The following is a 27,995-nucleotide window of genomic DNA, read 5'->3' on the forward strand; positions in this document are numbered from 1 at the left end:
GTCTGATGCCATCGTAGAGCATTATTAATTATTATAAAAAATAAAAGCATGTTTTAAAGGTAGGGACGAGTTTTTTAAAACAAAAAAAAATTGTAAAAGCCAATAACTAGAAAATTTTATTACGGTTTCTACCATATTCGAAATATGACACACCACTCCGTCTAATTCCTTACCCTTTGACATTTACCACTAAAATTTAATAGCATTAATACCCTATATACATATAGAAAAGCCTTGTTAAGTTTCAAAACTTTTGGTTTATTCAGTCTCGAGATATAATACAAAAATAGACTCTGACACCTGACAATAGCATTTAACACAGTAAAGTTCGTTGCTGTGGCAATTTAATAAAATGGTTTTTAATTAAGCAGAAACAATTCTGTAGTCAATACACTTAATACTGAAAGATAACAATAGTAATCGGAGCTCTTGCTCTCTAAGTAAGTATTGGTATGAATTAAATATAGCCTAAACATTTGTCGGGATATTTCTATCAGTCACAACGTCCCAATTTATGTGTCTCTAGATACTTCCCTGCCATTTTTTCTCGTTGTTTTGACAACAATAAAATATAGAAATCCTTTGGCTGGTGTCGGAACACGGCCCTGTGTACGGTGGAGCCCATCAATAGTTGGGAAATTGTGGCTTACATTCTGTATCTATCACTGTGAGTCATCACCCTCTTGGCCTTTTATTCCTTTAAAAGTCGTGCCATTGGAAGACAGAAGCCACATAATAAATAATGAATTCTCTGAAATTTGACAGTTCGTCAAACAGTGGCTCAGAACTGTCTACATCGTTGTCAAATCAATGAGAGAGATGTTAGCACGAACAGGTAGATTACGGGGAAAAACATAAGTTGAGACTATGTAACAATGCAGTTCACTGCCATTACTACATGATGGTTTCCAATGATGCCGGATTAGTGATGGTCAATGTGTATTAGTTTTTGTGAATTATAAAAAGTATTGGAAAGATTTCAAAATTTTGCATATTTAGTGTGTAAATGGAGTTTCTAAAGCTGTTGTGAAGAAGGGCCACTAATTATGAACCTTAGAAGGGTCACGAAAAAGTTAAATTTATAAGCATTTTTTGTTACTTTTTAAATATTTGATCGGCGATTTGGTGTTAGTAATTTCGAATTCAATTTTGACTGGCGGCCGAGTTTGTTACTGACAATGTTTGTGGAAGAGCGAACACTAGGAAACATTTCGCTCATGCAACCAGTCACTTGATACAGTCAATTGCTGCTTCCATCTAGAGACTTAACTGTTGTTGCATTTTATTGGTAATAGAATGATCACTATGAATGATGCAAATGACCACAATGAACAATACAGACAAGGCATTTTGTTGATTCTAAAGTTTAGATTTAGTTTTAAAAGTGTCCGAATGTAATTTTTAAAAATATTTTTGGTAGGAGTGTCGAACGGAGACGAACTCTTCTATCTCTTCAACTTGCACCTGGGCGGCATTCGACCACACTCTCACTTGGACAACTTGATCACCAACCGAGTGCTGACTCTGTGGACGGATTTCTGCAAGTTCGGGTAAGATCTTTTCTTTCGTTGCGTTCGAGTCCGTTTAACACAGACGATGACAGCGTGGTTTTTACAGGAAAGCGCCGCAGTTCGTCAACTACGAGTACCCAAAATGGGAGAACTTCCGACCCGATAGGAAAGCCTACTACAGGATAGGACGCAGCCTGACTGTCGATTTGGACTATCGATCGCGAGCCGTCGATCTGTGGCTTCGGAGGTTGCCAGAAATCTCTGCAGCCGACAATCCCACCAGTAGCCCTCACACGCAGTTACCGGGGGTGGAGCCCTTCTATCGGACTCTGGCTTGGGCCATGGTTGCCATTTGCGTGGCCCTCTTGGTGCTGGTGGTGGTGCTGTTGGCCATTCTCTACAACCAGAAGAAGAGCCAGAGCTTCAAGGCCAACCACGAGAATCAATCGGGCATGTCCGCCTCCACTCTGTATTGAAGGTGCCTCCGGTCCACCGTCTTCCTGTCGCCCGTCCGTCGTGGCTCCTCATCTGAGCGGCGACTCGGAATCGAACCAGAGAAAGACCGGGAGGATGGACCAAAACGCGTAATTCGTCATAGCCCATCCGCGTGTGCAGGAAAGCGGCGTGTTCTTCAATCCTGGGCTTGGATCGGCCCTCTAATAAGCACGCGCCAAAATTGCAACAGACATTTGTAAATATTTCTTACCAATAAAAAGTCGTTTCATTATTTAGTTAATTATTTTTTTTTCCGTTCTCGACTATTGCGGGGAAGGTATATCACGAGGATTGGTCCTGACGACCAATCCTCGTGGTATAATTCCAGTCACGTTAATTGAAAATGGATACGTCAACGTCTACCTTCGACCAGTCACGTCCCCAATATCAATACCCGTTCCGGGATTTTTTCTATGGTCAAAATTTCGGTTTGTTCTCTATCCCAGTGCCATAACTCGGTGGGTGCAATGGGTACACAGCCACAGGGTCCGAGAGAAAAGGGCCCTGAAATGAGGTATAAAAGTAGATAAATTGTAGTATCAAGTGTTTAATTGAATATTATTTTAAATGTAAAGTTAATAAGTTTTCAATGTCTGATTTAATAAATGATTATCGTGTCCGGTAGACGTCCAAAAGTGTTTACATTTATTCTCTTGTACTGTAAAGTTTCATAACGTAATTGGTTTGCTTTATAACTATAACTAAAGGGTTTATTACTGTAACAGCACATTCTAGTCATCAAGATGTGGTAACAACAATTACAATCAAAAGTCTGATGGCCTGGAATAGATAATGAAGAGGAAGAGACTACGAATATCACGCTACGCCATTGAAGTTTACCCATATTGGATAGTGTAATTTCAGCGAAGAATTTACTGTATTTTATCGGTAATTTCTGGTGAAAACATTGACACGAAAAGAGGTCGAAGTGGAAGTTTTGAAGAAGGGGAGGGTGGTGGTCGGGAGGTGTGTCCGTGACAAAGTCGGAAGCCAGCGTAATTAGCCCGATCGGAAATCTGCTTTTCGTAACGGAGGAGTCCAGTATTAAATGGCAAATAAAGAATCGTTAGCGGGTGTGTCTCCGTATTAAAACTAGCTTCATTTCTCTTTGTTTTTGCGTGCCAGTGTTAATTATAGACGGAGGAAACAAAACAAGTGGTTCGTTTCTCTTTTCCGAATAAGTATGGCGACTTGACTCCGAGTGACTGGAAAACTTAACACGTGACAAAAATATCTTAATTATTACGTTTTTACTCTTAATTACGTTATATCGTTAACTAACAGATCGACTCGGCATTGCCAGGATTAAAGAGGAAGCAAAGTTAATACGTTTTGTCATTGGTTAATATTGACACATAAGAATGTATACGACAAAGAAAAACGAACGTACTGTACGTAATAAATAATGACGTATTCTTATACAAATGGAGAGGTTGTTCAGAAGAGAGGTTGACGTGTCGATTTCGAACGGCAAGCACCTCCCTATTTTCCATAATTTTCGATTTTACGTAAGAGAAAAACTGACGAAAACGAAAACGAAACTTTCATCGATAACACTGCATTTTTGATGGTCGGTTTTGTTTCCGGAGACGATTATGGTTTTTCTTGACGTTCGTCGATAACAGGAGAAGAAAAGGATTGCATTTCCTCGTTGCCCAGCGAAGACACAACCCAAGAAACTCGCCAATTGTTTTATTCTGCGTAAAGAAACGTAAGTAATTAGATTTGTTCAATTCGTTGACGACGTTTAAACGATCTTCTCTATCCATTATTGTTTTAATTTATTTTTTTTTCTTTTTATTGTTTTGATCATTTCTACTCTCTTTTTACCATTCAAAAATTTAACCATACGCGAGTTTTACCATCACTGGTGACTTAATTAACTTATAAATTTACATCTATACAGAATATTTGAATGCATTGAAAACCCGATTGCCCTGTATGGATGAAGATGTAATGTCTCCATCACCTACCACCATCAGTGGTACAAGTGTAATACACTTTGAAACACACTATTTAGTTGCTATATTTACACAGAAACAATTACATTAATAAAAAAAATGAACATAAATTCACTCAAATTTTGATTTTGTAACATAACACTTTCAAAGAAATAAGATACCGTTATCCCATCAAATATAATGGGATAACGGTACCTTATTTTTCTTTCGAGTTCGTCAACGATCGAATTATTCACAAGGAATCAATCCTTGAATCGGGAAGAAAGAATTGATAAAGGAGAATGTTTAATACAGGATTATTTGTTACAAAATGGCTCCCGACCCTATTGCACAATAGAAGAACGGGATTATATTACCTTATTCTATTCTAACATTCTTTATTCGGATGCAACCAAAAAGAGAAAGAGAAATTGATTGGTCCCTTTTAAACTTTCTATTTTAACGAGTGTTTCTAAGCCATTTTCTACCACTTCAGAAATTACGAACGACGAGAAACAACTTCCTCCTATACTAAAAATTTGCATCGTAATTAGACAATTTAATGTGGAAAAACCGAATAATTTATCTCTATTGTATATAAAATTTATCAATAAGACACAGAATATATAGAATTTATGTATATATATTTTTATAGTTTAACGTATGGATGGTTCCGCGCACAAATCTATTTCTTTGTTTTTCTTTATTACGTTTTTGTATTTGTTTACCTCATTTCTACTATCGATCGAGTCTGGGTCTGTTTGGTGTGTTTTATTAACCAATAAATATCGATCGATGGAAACAAAGCAAACGGAGAAAGGGGAAATTTCCGATTCTTCTTCATCGTCTTCTTTCCTAAATCGTTAAACCCAATCGAGTGGTGACGAAAGCTAATTGTTAGTCGTTAGAGAAACGATTAGGTAGGTTCTATTCGATTGAAAAGGGTTTATACGAGGAGCACCGACGATCCGGAATATAGGATGCTCTCACTACATCGTTACTTATGGACTGAATCTTTCATTCTCTCCTCTTTAAACGCAAAAAATGTGTCGAAACTCTTTCGTCTTCAGCATTTAAGAGGTGACGAAGACTTTCTCTTGGTTTTCGACCCTTTCGCCTTTTGTTTTGGAAACAAAACGTAACCTAAAACGAATTCTCTTCACCCAAATTATACGATTTTTCTACGTTAATCGAAGCCAAACGGAAGCTCGAATATCACAATTAAAAAGTGACCAGCGGAACCGGAAGTGCTCTTAATTACCGTTGCTAATCCCGAAGGAGGCTTCGTTCGGGAGGAGATTCGATGCAAAATTCGTTCGGGGTAGGAAAGCGCCGTCGCCGTCGGCCGTGTCCTCCGGCGCCGGCGGAAATTCCCGCGACCTCGACCGTCGGACCGGCCGACGGTGGACTTTCCCGCTCGGATGCAGTCCTAGGGCCTCCTCCCTTTCGGCCCGGAGGAGGGCGGACGGGCGGTCTTCTCCGCCCCGGGCCCGGCCCCGGGGGCGCCGAGGGAAGGAATCGGCGATTCTGACCGAACGGCGGACGACGCCGAGCGGCGTGGGCCGACGGCCAAGGTCGGTCGGTGGTAAAACCCGAGGGGAATTACGCGCCGGCCACGTGGGTGCCGTCGACGTCGGCGGCGCGGCTTTTTGCCTCCGACCGGTCCGTTAAAGTTTCCGGCATCCGAGCGAGGGAACAAATCGCTTTTCCGTCCGGGCAGCGCCGAACCCATGACTCAGGTAAGTAGTCTTTTCGCTCTCTGTCTCTCTCTGCCGTTCCCGGCATTCCCCGGAAAGAAATTCGCGTGTTATCGGCGCTTCTCCTCCTCTTCCTCCTCCCCATTCACCGCCGACGGGCTCCAAACGGGAAAGTCCCTATGCGGTCTGCTGTCCCTCCACGGTAGCAGCTTGTAAGGAAGAATGGAGAAAAAGCTTTAGTTACGTAAAGGAAAGATAGAACCGTTACGGAAACGGAAAAGGAAAGCGACGGAGCGTTTTTATCTCGCAATTTCGCGTTATCCTTAATAATGTAACCGAAACTCGACCAATCCCCCCTATTCGTCCGCTTCTTTGTTTACCTCCGGAGGAATCCGATGATCGCTTTCCTCTCTCTCTCTCTCCAGAAAGAAAATCGGAACAACTCTTAACCGCAGCGATCGAACGAGAAACGTGCTTATAATATTGTATAGTAAAGTACAGTAATTTGAGAAAAGTACGCAATTTTCTCTTCTGACCACCCCGGAGTAGGACGGATCGTAATTTTAATAGGAAAAGAACAAAATCGGACCAGTCGACGAGGAAAGGGGAATGCCAGATTTTTTTAGGAGGCTGGGGATATACCCAGATGATATTTTGCGATGGTCCGAAGATCTAACTTAATTAACGGACGTGAGGAGTAAGTTTGTGACGAAAGGATCTAAGACACAAAATGTCGGAATCTGGTAAGGGCCACCGTTCCGCGGTCGTGATCCTCGTCTTCTTATTGGTCATTATTGATAGGTTTTGTCCGTGTGATGCCTTTAAGGAAATTTAGTTTTATTTTTGCTTTTTTTTTTCGTACGACTTTTCTTACTGGACGAAAATACAACTAAGATAATAGACAGATTTAATTAAGAAACAGAGGAATAACTATGTTATACTGGGTATTTATTTGCATTGTTTATTCCGAAGTATTAGGCTAATACTTTAGAATTTTTTATTTCGGAAGTTTTATCATTCTGTTGCCTATTTATTTCTCAAAAAGAAACTATCTAGAGATAGTACTTCGTTTGATAAATGATAATTAAATTTAGATACGACTAATTTGGACATTTTGGAATGGATATTTCCATTGTAATTTCCCTTCCTTTTGTAAACATCTAAATTCTACTGTTGGGTTGCTGTCGAAATTTATTAATTGTAATATTTTTTCTTACTTTTTAAACTAATAATTCAAACAGTCGATCTCGTATCCGCTGTTCGAGACATTTGAAGCATCGTTCGACCTTTTCCATTTTGCAATTTTGTCTTTTCCTTTTCCATTTTGAAAAGTGCAAATGGCTGGATTGTCGACTCGGATAAGACGTCAGCCTATCGCTCTGGAGAATCCGAGCAAGCACCCCAAAAATTTTATTTAAGTTTTGGGTTTGATGGGTTAAAGCGATGCGTCACAAATGCCGTGTGCTAAGGAAGTTCCTCCCGAGATACACATCTATATGTATTACAAAAGTGAAAAAATCCGAAAAACTCCACGCGGCCGGCATGGATCAGGCGACTAACTACTGGTATTCGACGGTGTTATCCTACTGGTCACTGGTGGGCGAATTCTGCGTGAGTGGTTCGTCCCTGACCAAATGAATAAAACCAACAAACATTGGTAGTCGTCGCGCGTTTGGTCGTTATGGAGTCTTCCGAGTGTTTTTCGCGTATATGAACTTAAATAGGGGCCAATTTTTCATAAAAAGTCCTCCCGGAAGATAACTCCTGACAAGACGTACAGTGCAATTGCATTACCGTATCCTATATAACCGTCCAAACAACCCTAGTCACTAGATAGACCCAACGTCGAATTATTAGAATATTGCGCGTAAAAACACAACCTGTGACAATACTAACTTCCAAAAGTTATCGAAGAAAATGAAATTTCTTGAAGCGAAGCTTTTTCTATCAGGCTTATAGAATTGAGTTCGTTCTCAACATTTAATGGATCGATTTTGATAAAACTTTGCCATTTTCTATTAATTGAGACGAGGAATCCAGAAATGCAATGTTAGTCTATTTAAATGTAAAAGATCCGGCAACGAATCGCTTAACTTTCCCTGCAACGTTTAAAATTCTAATGGCTCTATCTGTTACGATATTTGTGTTGGTGAGCTCTACGATGGCATCAGACACAAACCTATTCTTGTGTCTGATGCCATCGTAGAGCTCACCAACACATTTTAAACTAGACAAGAAGTGTATTATAGTGTTAGGATATTTCACTTTAAAAAAATCTATTTACATTTTAAAATGGAAAAAGGCTTAATTTTGAGAGAGTAGGAGTGGGTTTTATAAAAAAAAAAAAAATTGTAAATAGTAATAACGAGTAGAATCGTGACCCTACTCGAGATGTGACACACGACCACCCTTTATCTCCCCACCTCTTCGACCTTAAACCATCAAAATTTAATAGCATTAATCTTTCTAATACAAATCTTCCTACATATAAATATTATACTGATTTGTTTACGCGCAATCTGCAAATCGAATTAAAGAAATGTGTCTTATTCAATCGTTAGTCTTCATTAATTGTGTCTTTCTAAATTAAAGATTAGGTGGTCAAAAGGTACAGTACGGTACTCAAACTGCGGGTATAGTGAAGCTTTCATTTTCCAATTTCATCTGAACTGAATAAAAAAGAAAACTCACCCATATTGGCATGGTTTTCCTCAATTTGAAACTAAACTTTGATAATAAATTTTATCTATCTGCATATTTTCTTCTGTTTTCTGATACGGGATGATTTCAATTGTTGAACTTCTTTCTAGAAAGTAACCGAACGATGTCGTTCACTCAATAACGTGTTACATTTCCCGAAATGTTTATTCATAACAGTCGAAGATTCTGCGAATGATCCAGATCTATACACCAAGCTATTGAGAACCTTAGGATTCTTTTAATTCAAATGATTCGTTCATTATTAAGCATGTATCACAATTACTACATAAGATCGCAGTCTCTTTTAGATAAGCATTTCCAAACCTGACAAGATCTATCCGAAAATTCACTCGTCGAAAGAACATAAAAGTATGCAGAATTAATTGCAAGATTTGAAATACAAGTCGACCCCCCTATAACACTGTTGATAATTCCGTTTTATATGAATTCCGTGTTGTACGAGTCACTTAGATTTTACAAATACGTGAGCAGTTCACAGCCCGACACACGTATATGTAAAATCTAAGTGACTCGTACAACACGGAATTCATATAAAACGGAATAATCAACAGTGTTATAAGGGGGGGGGGGTCGACTGTGTATCTAATACGGAATTTGATAAAGTTAATTTCAACGTTGCAATTTATTTTTTTGCCATCTTTTTGCTTAAATTACAAACTTGTTTGCGGGTTTTGAATAGCCGTGGAGTTACCCAAAGGAATAGCGGCGATTGTATTCTGTCCGAGTGTCGTTCCTAACAAAGCGCTATCAAATTTGTTAAGTCAAACGACCGGTTTTTCTGCTTTCAATTACGCAATTACGTTTAACCCCTTGGCAGATCTTCGGGCGACGTCGGGTTTTTCTCCCATATTTAATTTAAAAAAAGGATGACGACGGTCCATAAACGTGTTTGTTACTTATTGTAATTTTAAACAATTACGCTTTTCTTCTCGCCTAGATCCATCGACGTTAAACGGTAGCCGCTACTCCAACGATTCGTTCCATATTTTATTTACCGATAGATTAGGGAGGGATCCTACCAAAGTAAATTACTACCCGAAATGTAGATGTCCAAGCTACGGAAATTCTTCTAAGACCAATCTAACGGATGTAATTTCTTTCTATGTCCATTAATGTGTATTATTAGATAACTAGTACTATTATTGCTAGTATCCAGCAACGAGTTGCTTAACTTTCCAGGCAACATTTGATGGCGTTATGTGTTATATTTTATTAAATATAAAAATGTGCTTTTAACTATTATAAAATGGTAAAAAAAAAACATAATTTTGAGAGTAGGGATGAGATTTTTAAAAAATTGTAAATGCTAATAACAAGTAAAATCGTCATTAACTCTAATCCTATTGGAGATACACGCGATCTTCTTTATCTACCCATCCCTCGATCTTTAACCACCAAAATTAATTAGCATCAACCCCCCTAATTAAAAAAATCTCCTTGAAAAATTACAGAAATTTTCGACTAAAAGCACGGGAGTTATTAATTAAGCTTCAAACAGGGTGAATAAAGTCGTGCCCCCAATATACATACAGAAAAATCCTTCCAAATTTATTTATTTATTCATTTCTCGACGTTTCGAGGTGTCCCGAGTCCAAAAATGTAAAAATATTGGAGACGGGATGGGCATATTTTGTCCGATCGTCACTCTTTTCCTCCGTTATATAATAACAAACGGGAGAATAAAACACTTATGACGTTCCTCTGGCAATGGCATTTCTAACTGGCTATTTGCCTTATAATTATGAAATATTTTGAGAAAATAATATGAACCTATTTAAATAAATTTCCAATTTATTTTATATTATTCTGATTTATAGATATTGACGGGATCGTCGAAATTAATGGCGGTCGAAGATACCGCCAACTCGTGTCGTTGTCATCGATGAGTCAAAATTTATGACGAAACCCAAAGACTAGTTAAACTACAACACCGGTCACCTTGGCTTACTTTATTTTACGATTTATTTTATTATAATTTTACGTAGTTTAGTTAGCATTTGAATATCTTACGCTGTCACGAAAACACAACGCGTATCCTTTCGAAGGGGGAAAAAAAACCACTCTTCGTTACTGAAGTTCTATTCTGTCTTTTGTTTCAGTTACCGTAATACTATATTATATTTTGATTTGTCGATACAGATTGATTAATTAATATATAGAATTATTCGTTTTTTTGATGGAAATATAGTCGACCCCCTTATAACCATTTTATAATTCCATTTTATATGACTTTCATGTTGTACGAGTCACTTAGATTTTATAAATATGTGTGCTGGGCTGTGAATGGCTCACGTATTTGTAAAATCTAAGTGACTCGTACAACATGGAATTCATATAAAACAGAATAATCAACAGTGTTATAGGGGGGTCGACTTGTATCCTTTGCGTGTATGGCGTAGATCACGTTTTCTTAACTTTAAAACAGAGAAACTGTCAAGGTAAAAATAATTTTGTTACGAAATCACTTACGCATCTTTTTTATTTTTGTTTTGTCTGGAGAACTTTATTAAATTTTTTTTTTACTTTTCTTTCTTAAGAATATAATATGATGTAATTTCTTCTTGCGTACAACGTTAATTTATTCAATCGTATTGAAAGAGAAAGAAATTTACTTTATATCTTAGAAATTACTATTTAAAATATTAAGCATTGATCGTCTTTATTTGCATCAAAATTTAGGACTTCAGAGATGAAGATAATTTCTTTAGGACTTCAGAGATGAAGATAATTTCTTTAGGACTTCAGAGATGAAGATAATTTCTTTAAGACTTCAGAGATGAAGATAATTTCTTTAAGACTTCAGAGATGAAGATAATTTCTTTAAGACTTCAGAGATGAAGATAATTTCTTTAAGACTTCAGAGATGAAGATAATTTCTTTAAGACTTCAGAGATGAAGATAATTTCTTTAAGACTTCAGAGATGAAGATAATTTCTTTAAGACTTCAGAGATGAAGATAATTTCTTTAAGACTTCAGAGATGAAGATAATTTCTTTAAGACTTCAGAGATGAAGATAATTTCTTTAAGACTTCAGAGATGAAGATAATTTCTTTAAGACTTCAGAGATGAAGATAATTTCTTTAAGACTTCAGAGATGAAGATAATTTCTTTAAGACTTCAGAGATGAAGATAATTTCTTTAAGACTTCAGAGATGAAGATAATTTCTTTAAGACTTCAGAGATGAAGATAATTTCTTTAAGACTTCAGAGATGAAGATAATTTCTTTAAGACTTCAGAGATGAAGATAATTTCTTTAAGACTTCAGAGATGAAGATAATTTCTTTAAGACTTCAGAGATGAAGATAATTTCTTTAAGACTTCAGAGATGAAGATAATTTCTTTAAGACTTCAGAGATGAAGATAATTTCTTTAAGACTTCAGAGATGAAGATAATTTCTTTAAGACTTCAGAGATGAAGATAATTTCTTTAAGACTTCAGAGATGAAGATAATTTCTTTAAGACTTCAGAGATGAAGATAATTTCTTTANCTACTCAAATATTTTACGTTTTTGATACTAAATTAACATCTGAAGTATAATTTTTTATTGTTTTTATATTTTTCAATAAATTTATTTTGTTTGTACAAAATAAAAAAATAATTTTTAACGATACAATAGTCTTTGTTAGGCTTAACATCGACGAAAATTCAACGCGAAGCGACACGCAACGGAGAGAAATTTCAACATGGGAAATTAATATATTTTTTCGTACATGATTCGTTATCCGAAAAATAAGTTATCCGAACCACCCCAGTCCCCAATTGATTCGGATAAACGACGCTCTACTGTAATAATAATAATGATATTAATTGTAGTTTTCTCTTTGGGTAAGAAGGAAGAAGAAGATCGCAGAAACGAATATTTTATGATAACTGTCTAATGATTCAGATAATATTAAGTGGAATATATCATAAACCATGTATATCGAAGATGCGATAAATAAAAGTATCCGTATATTCTATTATTTCAGCTATAATTTTACGTTAATAATTAATATCTAATGTAATTAACGTGTACTACAATCCTTAAAATCCTATCAAACAATACAATTTTTCTTTGGAAGGATTGTAAGAGTTTGATGGAATAAAACAATGCAAAACACGGAGCGATCTGTCAAAGAGGAGGTAAAGTTCCTCTCGAGAGGACAATAAAGAAATGTGTAGTAAAATTAATAGAAGCCGAACGAGTGTTATAGTAATTTGAATATGAATGACGAATTTATTTTACCAGTGGTGACGATGCCGAGTTGTAGAATGCACGTACAGTAACAGTGGACAACCTATAACACTGTTGATTTTTCCGTTTTATATGAATTCCATGTTGTACGAGTTACTTAGATTTTACAAATACGTGTGCCATGCTGTGAACGGCTCACGTATTTGTAAAATCTAAGTGACTCCCACAACGTGGAATTTATATAAAACGGAATTATCAACAGTGTTATAGGGGGGTCGACTTGTTACTATTTGTACTTGAAATGATATAGACAATATTGAATTTTGTTCGAAGAGTAGATTAGTGATGATTTTTCCGAAATAATAGAGCAATAGTGATAAGATAGAAGCGCTCGACACATTTTAAAGATGAAAACTTCGGTCGCAACCTCCCTAATATTAAATTCATTATTCTATTGATAGAACAGGGACAATCGCTTTTCGGGATAGAGCTATCTTTAGAGCTGAAATTAAGAATGAGATTGAGATAAAGTTGTATTATAGAAATTATGGAAATTTTAGTTTTGTATACGAGGAGACAGGATGATAGAAATCGAGGAACAAAGTTTCGAATGACGGGAAAAGATAACTTCTTTTACAAGACGATTTCTAATTTAAACTTGGACTGATTGTATTTAGCTAATTCTTTCACCTTATTCACGAAACTTTTGTAATTTGGTTAATTGAAATATTAATTTTTACATTATTGGAACAATTTTCTCTTATAGTTTATACTGTTAAATGGACTCGTTATTAAAAGTAATAACAGTTATGTGAATTAAGAAACGTTCAAAATATCAATAATTGCCGGGATTAAACAATTAACAAAATAAAGACTCCAATTGTTCGCATTTAAATACGACGGGCGTACAAAGTTAGCCTACTAAATTATGCATAAGAACATAAAGAGAAAACGTTTTTGTATTGAGACGTAGCGTAGTAAATACTTTTGTCACGTTTATATATAAAAAAAACAACATTTTACCAGAGAACGAAAGACGATTTACATTTCGTCACAGTAAATTCGATTCATCCCGAACACTTTCGTTTCTTTATGATATTTAATTACGTTGTGATTTAATATTTAAAGAAATGTAATTTGTAAAATACGATTCGAATCGACAGTTGATTAAATTAAAGATGGACGAAATTACCACACGTACTCGTTCTTATTTTTCCGTACTTTTTGTTATTAGAAACGATCCATTTAAACCGAGTAAAGAAGACGGATATTCGAACAACTTTTTAACGAAGTGTTACCGAATAAAATTTAAGTGAATTAAATAAAATTAATTATTTTTTTATGTTAATTAAGATTACAGTATCTGTTTTGATGGGTTTTGTTTCTCTTAATCTTTATTGAAATGGGAATTTTGCGTTTCGTTTCTAAAAGACAGCCTTGAAACGAGTACCGTACTGTACCTCCTGTTTTAACAGTTACCACGCATCTTTTAGCCAAAGAGGAAAAAAAACCTTCAGTCTTTTCTTCGTACTATCCGTTTCGGTCTTCTTTTCTTGGTTTTCAGATTATTTTTTATGATTTTAGTCGTTTCTTTTGTCCTTCGCTTTGCGAAGGAAGTTGTCTTCTTACCGGCTCCTCCCCTATTCGCACGTCTTCGGGAAAATGTTAGGAGGGAGGGATCGAGGGAGGCTACCGAGCGGATTGTCGTGGTCGTCGAGTCGGTAATTCCCGACAACGAGCGCGCGACGCCCCGGGCCTCTTTCGGGCCCGGCCTTCACCCGGTCCGGGATTTTCCCTGTCGAGGCCCGACCCATTGGTCGACGGACATCCAATGGCGGGCTCCCTGTCCTCTATATACCCGCCCGTCCTCCTCATCGTCCGTCGTCCACCTTTCTCGCTTCGTTCGGCTAACAATGGTGAGTAATGTGTACGTTCTCCTCCTCTTTCGGAGTCGCCATGCGAAATTACAAATCGTTTTAAAAAAAAACGGATATAAAAGAGTAAAATGATCGCGTTGCCAACGTATACAGAGGTGTCCGATCTCGTTTCGGACACCTCTGTCTAGTCGCATTATTTTCCGCCGTCGGCACCGTCCACGAAACTTTCATACATAATTTTCCTTAGGGACGTTTCCCGTCTTCGAAAGTGGACGCAAAATAAACTGAGAGTGGCGCATTACGTATGGTTTCGGTACTGATTTGCCACGCGGTTCCATCTGGTCTTCGTCGGTACAACTTTTCGGGAAACCGTACAGAAAGAAACCTTACGGATCGATGTCCGGATCGTGGCTGGACCATAATCTGCCGTCAGAGAAGTGACGAAGCCAGTAGCCCAGTAGCCAATTAATAGGCACGTAAAAGACAAATGGAGTGACACTTCTTGCGCTATAAAAACGCCTACTCTTTTGCTTTCTTCAGTATCAACGTTTCGGCTCTGTATCTGGTGAAATCTTTCTTTACCGCTAATGATTTATTTTGTTTTCTTTTAATTTAAATGAGTTTTATTCTGGTCCTCTCCTCTCCTTCGCCTCGTCTTCTGAGCTCCGGTTTTTCTTACATTTATAGTGTTTTATCGAGTTTCTCCGAATTCTTCTCGTAAAATTCTCGAAGTAAGTAGTAAGTTAAGTTAATTGTAGTTGTTTTAGATAGTTTTAATATTACGTATATCCTTTACAAAAACGTCGAATACGATAGAGAAGACATTCGAGTCGTTTGAATTTCTAGTTTCGTTCTCGCATCTGTTTAGGTGCCTCCGAAATATCCCGAAAATTTAAAAATAAGAAGAGTTCAAACTCGTATATAAGTCCGTAAAAAATTAACGGGAAGAAATAAAGTTCCAGTTAAGACCTATCGCGATAAATAAAACAAAAATTTCCTTTGAAATTTCTTTACCTGAATGTAACAGCTTGAGGTGCTCCTCCGCATCCTTTAAATAAAATCCGGAGATTTTGCTATTTATAAAAACGAGTATGAATGTTCGGGAGGATGAAACGTCGAAAGACGTTTTGGACCTTCTGCTTTTAGAGTAATTCTCGGTAAAGGCTGATAGATCCTTCTATTTTCGTTGGCTCCGTTGTCTTAGTAACTATGCCACTCGCCTCCCTGGTAACCGAAATTTAAAGGCTCGTGACTGTCGGAGTCGAGTCGGGTCACGTATTGGATTTTCCCAGCTCCGGGTCTCCGGGTTTTTTTCTGGAAAGACCTGAGTGATTACGGTTCTACTCTAATTACGTCGATAATGACGGAATTTCCTTCCTAAAACCCCGGAAGTTAACATATTTTCATCGACTTCTCGGTCTACACCGGTTAATTTCTTCATAATTTCCATCTTACATAGATACTTGTAGGGACACGACGCTCTTAATATTTATAGAACTATTACTCTCTACACCGAAGACACTAAGAGGGTCTTTAATTGCATCTATCGTGGCTTCGTCGCTCCCTCATTTCTTATAATTTATATTTTGCTACAGATTTTACACGGGAAGCGAACGTAATCGGAATGTACTGTACTCCAATGATAGATACGTTTAGTAGCACTACGAGTATATTTATGCGGATACGTGCCATGCATACAATTTATCTATACAATATAAGAGGTAGTATCGAGTTAATATGGTCGGTCCGACAGGTTTAAGAATAATATTTCATTGCCGTCAGTGTTCCGTGTTCTTATTGATGGGGTCCTAACTGTCCACACAATGCCATTCCATTTTGAGGGGAATAACTTTTAGAAAGAATCCCAGGATCTGCAGTTGGACCGTCAGGTAATGGGGAACGGCTTGATGATGAATCTATGCTACGATCACTTGATGGAGGTTGAAAAATCTTCTTTATTTTTTAGTAGGAGTTTCTCAGCTTAGCCACCCACTAAGTGTTTGTACCAACTAAAATCTTCGATTGTTCTGTTTGTATTGGATTTTTCTGTAAAAATTTCCGTTTGTATCGCAATAGTTTACATGAAAAATCGGAAAAAATTCGGGAGCCAAGTTTACGCTAGCCTCTCATTGCGTATCGTTTCGAAAATAGTGTTGCTAGTCAGTGGTGTAGCTAGTGTTTGTGCCGTCAGAGGCGGTCTTTTAGTTTACTACTCTCATGAAAAACAGAACATAATACGCATCAAACATAACAGAGAAAAACTTGTAAAAAATTAGGACACAATATTTATTTCTGAAGTGAAAAAATTAACTACAATATATAGATTCTCAATGACATTTATTTCCTATCATTACATGTAGTTAAAATATATAGTGATATAAAGACATTTTACAGTTATTTTTCTTTCTTTCTCTTAAGGAAATTTTTGATAACATTGTCGAAATCTATTTCCGTCTGTCATTTGTTCTATAGTCAGTATGGTAGACAAGGACAGCCTACCTCTTTGGGGACCTTGGATCGAATCCGGGTGGGCGGAAAACCCCAGAAACTTTTCGTAGAGGTGATCCGTCTGGTATTTCGGAAGTTGATAAAGGGGTCCTCTTATTGCCACAGGGCAAAAAGAGTTCTTAAAAAATGTCCGTGTGGAAAGATTTCTCAACTGCACAGTGTTCATTGTAGGATCTTAGGTAATTCTTTATCAGTTTCAGTGTAGAAAAACTACTCTCATAGTAAGCAATACTAATAGAAATTTGAGAAAAATCTGCAGTAGTACCACAATATTTAGAACCGAATTCATAAGATTAAAGTTTTTAATAAACTGCAAAAGTTTAAAGGAATCTTCCATCCACGTCTTTGTACAGCATCAATAGCTAAAACTATTGCAGTTGCTGCGATGCGGTGGCGGAAAAGTTTTAAAACATTTACCTTAGATCCTAGAGTAGAGAAGAAACCATTGGTGAAATAGTAGTGAAACTTTGTAGGAATGATACAGGGAATCTCTCCTAAATAGAATTTTTTTTCTTTTTTGATGTTGGTTTTAGTTCTTTAGTCACAAAATAGTTCATTATTTTAACTCTACGCGTGATTAGCATCCTTGGCATTTAGGCAACGGTTTTTTTTATTTTACTTTTATATCTTTCCATCTTTTCCATCTCTAATGCAATGGTTGGGGATTGGACTGTTTTAATAATTTTTGTTTCATCCCATTTTACATTCTTTCCTTCCGTCTGCGCCATGATGGCCAAAATGGTCTTGTTGTGCCCTTTATTAACGTTGTGTCTGTGTTTTCGCAGACGTATTGCTAAGTTTCTTCTGGTTACACTCACATAATCCTTTGCTACTCTTAATTGTTGATTTTCAAATGGTATTTTATACACTCCAGCTTTCTCTTGCATTTTTACATGTTGGGTGCTCTTTTATATACCATTTTTGCGTTTTTATAAGTACTCAATTCATTCATCACTCCTCCTATAAGCTTATTGTATGTGAATTTGTTAATTGCAACTACTTAAGTATCTTTTTTGCCTTTATGTTGTCTGTAACTTTTGACCAGGCCTTCAGTTGTGCGCGGTTTTGTAGCCTAAATTTGTTGCCATTCTTTTAATTCTACCAATCTCCGTAAGACGGTCTTGAACGTTTGTGCAATACGTATAAGAACGCTCTTTTAATAAGTGCCTTAAATGCTGATAACTTGTACTTATATGGATCGTTGGACCACGATGGTATATATAAAGGATTATGCGTGGGTTTTTAATATACCGCTGTTTGTACATTTCCTTGTTTAAATTTTATATCAATGTCCAAAGAATGGAGATGAATATCGTTTTTCTATTCTAGTTTTAGTTTTAACCCATGATCATTACTATTGATTGCAAGTAAAAATTCTTCAATTCGTCGGTTATCTTTCCAAATTATAAACACGTCATCGACATAACGTTTGTAGAATATAATGTCCTGAAATCTCTGAGGATGTCTTTTTCCTGTTTACCTATTACTAGTTCGTAAAGGAGTCCTGACACGGGACTTCCCATTGGAACACCTTTCTTTTGTTTGTATGTCACTCCGTTGAATCCAAAAAAAGGATTGGCAGCACATCAAATCTGCTAGATTATTTAAGTCCCCCGAGTATGTCGATAACATTGGATTGTGTTGGACCGTAAATTCAATGAGTACTATGTCTTGCAATTCTTTTACCACCTTACCTCGTATTTGGATCATGAGCCACATGATTATTTTCCTCTAGCTCTTCATAAATGTACTTTTTTTAAGCGCTTCTCTAGTATATATGTTGGTGCGTTACATTTTTCCACCACCGGTCTGATTTCCTTGTTCTCTTTGTTTGTCTTTGCGAATGCAAAGATTCTAGGCACCCGGGGGCTGGGGTTATGCGACCTTTTTAAGAATGTCAGGAATAACGCAAACGGTGCTTTTTTAAGCTTTTTAACTTTTTTGTTCGTTAATGGGACTATATTTTCGTCAATAACTTCACATTCAGTCTTCTTAATGGCTTCATTGTAACGTTTTCTTTCTATAATTACCGTTTGCTTGGTTCTATCCGCTTTTGTTAACACCGATTTTTTGTTAGCCATTCTTTTGTATACCTTATACTTAACTGTTTGTTACTTTTAGATTGTGTGATCCCTTTTCATTGAATACCATTTTCCATCTAAAATAATCCTTTTCCACGTCATTAAGACCATTCGTCCCTCTTTCCATTTCAGCCATTGAAGTTTCCCATGTGTTTTTGTCGTTTGGAACGTAATTGGGCCCATTTTGTTAAAACACTTTCTCTACATTTTTTGGCACTTCAATTTGGTCCCAAAGAACATACTGTGTTATATTATTTTTCTATTTGTTCGGAGCTTGTTTCTTTAAAATCCAATTTATCTTTCTGATATACTTCCTTTCCATTGTATTTTTCACTCGGTCTATTAGTTTTACCCCATTGCTGTTGATTTCTTTTAACCATTCTGGATTTTCTTGGTATATTGTATCTTCTAATTCAATACATTCCTGTACGATTCCATATTTCTTGTTTTTTAAAAGCTTAATTGACTTAAGTACAGTAAACATGTATTTTGGAACCTTCTCTTTAATGCAATGCACTCTTTTGGGATGCTAATCCTGTGGCTAATCCTGTGTATAGACATCGGAAACATCTTTTTGTCAGCACACTCCTTAAGGAATTTTAACTTGCAGCTAGTCTTAACTATCTTTAACCCAATTTTTCTGTATAACTTATACTTGTTGGCCGGTGCCGCCATTGAAACTATCCACCTTTCTCTCGGCAATTGCAATTAATTATAACAACACACCTGAATTTTAGCCGAGAATAAAATAATTTTATGCTCATAGATGTTGGGCTGCAATTTAAAAAAATTATAGACCTATAAATTCTCACTGTTGTCAGTTCGTTTGTCAGTCTTTTCTTAATCTACAGAACGGAGTTAGATAGATGAATGACGAAACAGATGTGGAAACCTTAGGAGTAGAAGACCCCGATTAACTATATAAGAACATCCAATGCAAACCGAAACCGGAAGTCACGTTATTTCAATTTAAAAATTTTCCCTCGAAAAGTGTTAGATAGATGACCGGCACGACTCTATTGTTAAAGGAAAAGTATGATGTACAGGGAAGGTATTTAAATTTTATTTATTTGTATAATCTCCGGAATTTGGTAATTTTGCAGGAAAGGTTCGTATCGATGAGCGAGACGGGCTACCTGTTGAGCGGTGCCATCGAAAGCGCCGAAGAAGGAGAACGACAGCTGAATCCTGTATCGGTGCCATCCGATCCGTCCGTCTTTCCCAGCACCTCAGTTTATCCTTGCTATCCTAGTCTGGGATACGAACAAACAGCGCCGTCCCCCAGTCTGCAGATCGCCGCTGCGTGTCCTTATCCATCGGCCGATCAAACCTATTATCATCATCATCATCAGCAACAACAACAACAACAACAACAACATTACTACGGATACGGACAGGTGCCCGAACCGCATCGCTATCCCGTAGTTCAAGCGCAACAAGTATGTGAGTAACACTTCTATTTCTTTAATTTTTATATCATATATATGAAGGATTCGATAAAATATTACTATAAATCCACCCTTATCGAATCCTTTGAAGGATTCGATAAGGGTGGTAATAGTTTCAAGTGATATCGTAATCAGTAGCTGTAGAGGTCCCTGATAAGGAAGATGGCTGCTAAGAGATAGAAGTATTTTAAGGAGTAGGAGTCTTAGGCTGTGTACACATTAGGCGTTTTGCGTTGCGTAAAACGCGCGTTAGCAGCGTACACACCGCGCGTTTAGCTCGGCGTTTGACGACCGTGTACACAGCCCATACCCTCTAGTTCTAATATAACCGCATTTAATTTCGAGAACCCACCAGCCACCCACTTTACGATGAACTTCTTTTGTGTTTCTATTCTTTCCTCTTCCAAGTACTACTACGCTTCCAACTCTGTTGTTCTTCCTTCCATTCTTGGCACTTCCTCCAGATAAAGTCACGCTCTTTCTTTTCACCAACATCGCTTACTATGAAGTGTACTGTACAATAAAGTACAAAATTATAAACGGAATATGGAGATTGCTTCGTGTAGTAAATACTCACTGACTGTAGGAACGAGACTAACGAATAAGACTAGTGAAAGGGGATTCCCCGCGCTGAAGCGTGGCCAATTCCCTTTCTCATTCAGGATGCTGGAGGATGATCGTTAAACAGGTGGGTCGTTAAGTGACTGGTGGCTGTAAATTTAATTTTAACAACTTTTACTGATTAAAAAAAACAAAATGAAGCATGAAAGAGATCGAAATTGTGAAGAGATTTTTGCGTTTTTAATTTTTCTACTCGATTCTCTTCCAAACATCCGTAACATTACAAATATTTTTTAAAAAAGATATTTTATTCACTTATCACCAGTTAATCTAACCCCCCCTCACTAATATGCCAAACTGCTTCGGAACCGGAAGATGAAATGAATGACGGAGCACGTTTTCGGAAAAGCCGATTCCGGTTCCGTTTTTTGCGCCGGTACTAGTGTCGCCATCTGTCGTCGGCGGGAAATTTTTTCTGAGGTTTCGTTTTCGCTTTCGGAAGGAATAATTTACGTCCGTTCGGTCTCTCGAGAAATCGCCATGGCCAGAGGTAAAACTATATTCCACTCGATTTTTACTTACATAATCGCCTTTTTTTACAATATTTTCGACTAATTTTAATCCTAATTTCTTCCGACAATCGCTTCGCGTGTTTAACGAAGTGGCGAGTTTTATCGACTTATTTCTTGAACGTTAATTAAACATGCCGCCTTTTTTTACAATCTTTTCGACTAATTTTAATCCTAATTTCTTCCGACAATCGCTTCGCGTGTTTAACGAAGTGGCGAGTTTTATCGACTTATTTCTTGAAGTTAATATAAATATCTCCTCCGTCTGTCGTTCTTCTGTTTCCGTCGACGGGTCTATCGTTCCTCGATAGAGAAAAAAGAAAAGAAACGAGATGAGAGAGTTCGGTGTCCGTTTGATGTTTTCGCCGCCATCTTGTTCCGGAAAGCGTGCGGAAATTGACGCCTCCGCGCGTCAATTCTCGGAACTATCTTTTAATTAATATAGTCGAGTAACTTACGCGGAGCCAACGATATAAACGTTCCATATGAGAGTAAATGTTTATTTTTATTTATTTAACAACAAAAAAAGAAGATATCATTCATTACACTCTTGTATTAATTAATGTTATTTCTGGAGTTTGTAAGGAAACGTTCTACTAAGGAAAGTACTGTATAAACCTATATTCTATAACTAATATCAGTACTTATACCATGACACACGTCTTGATGTATTCCTAAAAACACATATTTTCGTACATGATTCGTTATCCGAAAAATAAGTTATCCGAACCACCCCAGTCCCCAATTGATTCGGATAAACGACGCTCTACTGTAATAATAATAATGATATTAATTGTAGTTTTCTCTTTGGGTAAGAAGGAAGAAGAAGATCGCAGAAACGAATATTTTATGATAACTGTCTAATGATTCAGATAATATTAAGTGGAATATATCATAAACCATGTATATCGAAGATGCGATAAATAAAAGTATCCGTATATTCTATTATTTCAGCTATAATTTTACGTTAATAATTAATATCTAATGTAATTAACGTGTACTACAATCCTTAAAATCCTATCAAACAATACAATTTTTCTTTGGAAGGATTGTAAGAGTTTGATGGAATAAAACAATGCAAAACACGGAGCGATCTGTCAAAGAGGAGGTAAAGTTCCTCTCGAGAGGACAATAAAGAAATGTGTAGTAAAATTAATAGAAGCCGAACGAGTGTTATAGTAATTTGAATATGAATGACGAATTTATTTTACCAGTGGTGACGATGCCGAGTTGTAGAATGCACGTACAGTAACAGTGGACAACCTATAACACTGTTGATTTTTCCGTTTTATATGAATTCCATGTTGTACGAGTTACTTAGATTTTACAAATACGTGTGCCATGCTGTGAACGGCTCACGTATTTGTAAAATCTAAGTGACTCCCACAACGTGGAATTTATATAAAACGGAATTATCAACAGTGTTATAGGGGGGTCGACTTGTTACTATTTGTACTTGAAATGATATAGACAATATTGAATTTTGTTCGAAGAGTAGATTAGTGATGATTTTTCCGAAATAATAGAGCAATAGTGATAAGATAGAAGCGCTCGACACATTTTAAAGATGAAAACTTCGGTCGCAACCTCCCTAATATTATATTCATTATTCTATTGATAGAACAGGGACAATCGCTTTTCGGGATAGAGCTATCTTTAGAGCTGAAATTAAGAATGAGATTGAGATAAAGTTGTATTATAGAAATTATGGAAATTTTAGTTTTGTATACGAGGAGACAGGATGATAGAAATCGAGGAACAAAGTTTCGAATGACGGGAAAAGATAACTTCTTTTACAAGACGATTTCTAATTTAAACTTGGACTGATTGTATTTAGCTAATTCTTTCACCTTATTCACGAAACTTTTGTAATTTGGTTAATTGAAATATTAATTTTTACATTATTGGAACAATTTTCTCTTATAGTTTATACTGTTAAATGGACTCGTTATTAAAAGTAATAACAGTTATGTGAATTAAGAAACGTTCAAAATATCAATAATTGCCGGGATTAAACAATTAACAAAATAAAGACTCCAATTGTTCGCATTTAAATACGACGGGCGGACAAAGTTAGCCTACTAAATTATGCATAAGAACATAAAGAGAAAACGTTTTTGTATTGAGACGTAGCGTAGTAAATACTTTTGTCACGTTTATATATAAAAAAAACAACATTTTACCAGAGAACGAAAGACGATTTACATTTCGTCACAGTAAATTCGATTCATCCCGAACACTTTCGTTTCTTTATGATATTTAATTACGTTGTGATTTAATATTTAAAGAAATGTAATTTGTAAAATACGATTCGAATCGACAGTTGATTAAATTAAAGATGGACGAAATTACCACACGTACTCGTTCTTATTTTTCCGTACTTTTTGTTATTAGAAACGATCCATTTAAACCGAGTAAAGAAGACGGATATTCGAACAACTTTTTAACGAAGTGTTACCGAATAAAATTTAAGTGAATTAAATAAAATTAATTATTTTTTTATGTTAATTAAGATTACAGTATCTGTTTTGATGGGTTTTGTTTCTCTTAATCTTTATTGAAATGGGAATTTTGCGTTTCGTTTCTAAAAGACAGCCTTGAAACGAGTACCGTACTGTACCTCCTGTTTTAACAGTTACCACGCATCTTTTAGCCAAAGAGGAAAAAAAACCTTCAGTCTTTTCTTCGTACTATCCGTTTCGGTCTTCTTTTCTTGGTTTTCAGATTATTTTTTATGATTTTAGTCGTTTCTTTTGTCCTTCGCTTTGCGAAGGAAGTTGTCTTCTTACCGGCTCCTCCCCTATTCGCACGTCTTCGGGAAAATGTTAGGAGGGAGGGATCGAGGGAGGCTACCGAGCGGATTGTCGTGGTCGTCGAGTCGGTAATTCCCGACAACGAGCGCGCGACGCCCCGGGCCTCTTTCGGGCCCGGCCTTCACCCGGTCCGGGATTTTCCCTGTCGAGGCCCGACCCATTGGTCGACGGACATCCAATGGCGGGCTCCCTGTCCTCTATATACCCGCCCGTCCTCCTCATCGTCCGTCGTCCACCTTTCTCGCTTCGTTCGGCTAACAATGGTGAGTAATGTGTACGTTCTCCTCCTCTTTCGGAGTCGCGATGCGAAATTACAAATCGTTTTAAAAAAAACGGATATAAAAGAGTAAAATGATCGCGTTGCCAACGTATACAGAGGTGTCCGATCTCGTTTCGGACACCTCTGTCTAGTCGCATTATTTTCCGCCGTCGGCACCGTCCACGAAACTTTCATACATAATTTTCCTTAGGGACGTTTCCCGTCTTCGAAAGTGGACGCAAAATAAACTGAGAGTGGCGCATTACGTATGGTTTCGGTACTGATTTGCCACGCGGTTCCATCTGGTCTTCGTCGGTACAACTTTTCGGGAAACCGTACAGAAAGAAACCTTACGGATCGATGTCCGGATCGTGGCTGGACCATAATCTGCCGTCAGAGAAGTGACGAAGCCAGTAGCCCAGTAGCCAATTAATAGGCACGTAAAAGACAAATGGAGTGACACTTCTTGCGCTATAAAAACGCCTACTCTTTTGCTTTCTTCAGTATCAACGTTTCGGCTCTGTATCTGGTGAAATCTTTCTTTACCGCTAATGATTTATTTTGTTTTCTTTTAATTTAAATGAGTTTTATTCTGGTCCTCTCCTTCGCCTCGTCTTCTGAGCTCCGGTTTTTCTTACATTTATAGTGTTTTATCGAGTTTCTCCGAATTCTTCTCGTAAAATTCTCGAAGTAAGTAGTAAGTTAAGTTAATTGTAGTTGTTTTAGATAGTTTTAATATTACGTATATCCTTTACAAAAACGTCGAATACGATAGAGAAGACATTCGAGTCGTTTGAATTTCTAGTTTCGTTCTCGCATCTGTTTAGGNATTTGATCTTCACTGGGAGTAGTTGGCAGTTTATCATTGATGTGTACAGGCACTGCAGCAATCTTTTCTTGTCTGAGGAATGTTCTGAGAGTAGACTTATTCAAACACAATTCAAAACTCCCAAGAAGTCTGTCACATAATCACTTTATTGTATTTTTTCTGGATGATCTGCTCATAGATCATCAGTTCTAACATCTTTCTTGCCATTATATATCAAACTAACCTTATAATGCTTTGCAGTTATTTTGTAACATATCACAATTGCCATTTCTTGCCATTTTTTAGGTTCTGAACAATGCTGAGATTGCACTGGTTTTTATACTATCATTTGTATGTATATGGGCAACTGTACAGTACAAAACACAAAACAGCAAAAGTTTATGCATATGCAGCTGAGCAATGGCTTAAAGTGCAGGATGAGTGTAAATTTATTTCCTCCATATTTTGAGCAGAAAGATGTTTCCAGGCATACATTGAGATTCCAGTTACAGTGTAATTACCAAGTTTTGTTATAGAGCATAGCTTAAGCAGTGTTCTTATTTTAGTAAAAAGTTTGCTTACAAATTGCAAATGATTCTGCATTTTTTACTGTTTATAATAATGAATGCACACCTTACATGGGATGTGCATATATTTACTTCCATTTATAAGATGGTAGTATTACCTGGAGTTAATGTATATCATTCTATTTTTATTTTTATGCATATAATAAGATTTATCATCATCAAAACTTAAAATATTTCAAAGTTGAGTTAATAAGAGTTAATGTAAATTACAGTTATTTTGCAAATTATTTTGCTATATTTTATGATAATAGTTCTTTGATTAATCTGTTAAGGGTATACAATTCAATCTGAATATAAAATATTATATAGATAATTTAATATTTTTGCCTCAATTTAAGTTTAATTGTATTTTATTAAAATTATATTATAGGTGACCCATATATCAGAATTATAAATCAACCAACAAATAGAATGAGATTTCGATACGGAAGTGAAAAAGGATCTCATGGAGCTTTAACAGGAAAAGATTCGTCTCACAAAAGAAAGACTTTTCCAACAGTTCAAGTATAGTGCTTTTATTTAATTGTTATATTTATTGAACTAATTTAAAATTATTGTATTAAAATATTGTAGAAAAAACTATTGGTGTTTATCAGTAACTTATATTTATATTGATAATAGATACATAAAATATTTCTGAAAATATGTATATAAAACCAGATTTATAAACCACATACAATCATTAAATATGAAAAAAGGAATTAATATAAGCTTTTATTCATGAAAATTTGTTAATAACAACATTGTTAAAATGGAGTTTAACAATTTGTCATAAGTGTGATTCACAAAAGCCATCATAGATCATTACACTGCTAACTACATGTGGGTATCAAGAATATGGAAATATCTTTAGCACTTGTAATGGTTGTGGTCCAGAGGACAATGAAAACAGTATTCTCCGTACACTGTTTTCATTGTCCTCTGGAGTGCTTTTGCTCCACGACAATGCACGACCACATACAGCCACTCACACACTGAGCATGTTTGCGAAGTTTCGGTGGAGTGGGTAGGAACACCCACCATACAGCCCCAACCTTTCACCATGTGACTTTCACATCTTTGGTCCGCTAAAAAAAGCATTGCGGGGTTGACGTTTTCAATCGGACAGCAAAGTCATGGACACTGTTCAAAACTGGTTTCAATCTCAGCCAAACTCTTTCTATGAACGAGGTATTCACTGCTTGGTGCAACAGTGGGACAAGTGCTTGTGTAATTTTGGTGATTACATTTGAAAATAAATAATGGCTACTGTTCTGTTTTCATTTGAGCCACCCTAATATAATAGCTTTAAATAAAGGATGTATTTTATAGTCAATGATTATCAAATATATTTAGAATATTTCACATTACGCAAAGAATGAAATTTACTTTGAATTAAGAAATTGCAGAAATGAAGTTGTATAAATCTATTTTAATGAAATGTCAGATTCATAAAATATAGAAACTTAATTAATCTACTCTCTATATATAAATTATTAAGCTTAAAATTTTAACCACTCTAAAAAACAAAATAGAAATGGTGGCACTAGGAGTTGATGAATTGTCAAGAAATTTTTAATAAAGCAGTTCTGTTTCTTAATTGGTATTGAGAATAATTGACAAAGATGTGACTAACAGTAAACACAAAACAAATTATAAATGCAACTGTCTGAAAATTAAATTATCATTTTCTGAAAAATCTATCTTTTTGTTGCTTCAAAAATTGAAAAATTTGTATTTCTTAGTGTAAAAATGTATCATTTAAACCACTCTTACCAAGGTTTTGTTATATCTAGTGTTAGTTACAATAACTGCTTTTTATAATTTTTATTCTGATATAATTAAAAAAGTATGCCAAAGCTATTAAAAAAAGAATTTATAAATTAGGTACATTTCTATGGATCCTCATTACATTTTTGGATTTGTCATCACAATTAATGGAAAAAAGCAAAATTTTATCAAA

The 27,995-nt window shown here is 36.3% G+C and overlaps 2 protein-coding genes across 5 annotated transcripts in view; both read left to right on the plus strand.

The window, feature by feature from the left end:
* Positions 1–2,211, plus strand: part of LOC111623039 (esterase E4-like) — a 25,333-nt gene extending 23,122 nt beyond the window's left edge. Inside the window, exons 9-10 of the mRNA XM_023365521.1 lie at positions 1,421–1,550; positions 1,618–2,211. Coding sequence (XP_023221289.1) covers positions 1,421–1,550; positions 1,618–1,987 — 500 coding nt within the window. The 3' untranslated portion in view covers positions 1,988–2,211. The remainder of the gene's footprint in view (positions 1–1,420; positions 1,551–1,617) is intronic.
* Positions 2,212–3,596: 1,385 nt separating this feature from the next.
* The window catches only part of LOC111623047, a 28,516-nt gene continuing 4,117 nt past the window's right edge, over positions 3,597–27,995 (plus strand). Inside the window, exons 1-3 of one of the 4 annotated variants that reach the window (XM_023365544.1) lie at positions 3,597–3,717; positions 20,112–20,451; positions 26,424–26,557. In XM_023365544.1, the coding sequence (XP_023221312.1) occupies positions 20,127–20,451; positions 26,424–26,557 (459 nt within the window). In that variant the 5' untranslated portion in view covers positions 3,597–3,717; positions 20,112–20,126. Of the gene's footprint in view, positions 3,718–5,352; positions 5,686–20,111; positions 20,452–21,421; positions 21,568–26,423; positions 26,628–27,995 lie in introns of those variants that run through there. The other 3 variants (XM_023365539.1, XM_023365532.1, XR_002756387.1) reach the window with 3 other exon arrangements.

The sequence above is a fragment of the Centruroides sculpturatus genome, unplaced genomic scaffold (assembly GCF_000671375.1).
Source record: "Centruroides sculpturatus isolate CEXI.00-Female unplaced genomic scaffold, Cexi_2.0 scaffold39, whole genome shotgun sequence".
Classification (NCBI taxonomy): domain Eukaryota; kingdom Metazoa; phylum Arthropoda; class Arachnida; order Scorpiones; family Buthidae; genus Centruroides; species Centruroides sculpturatus.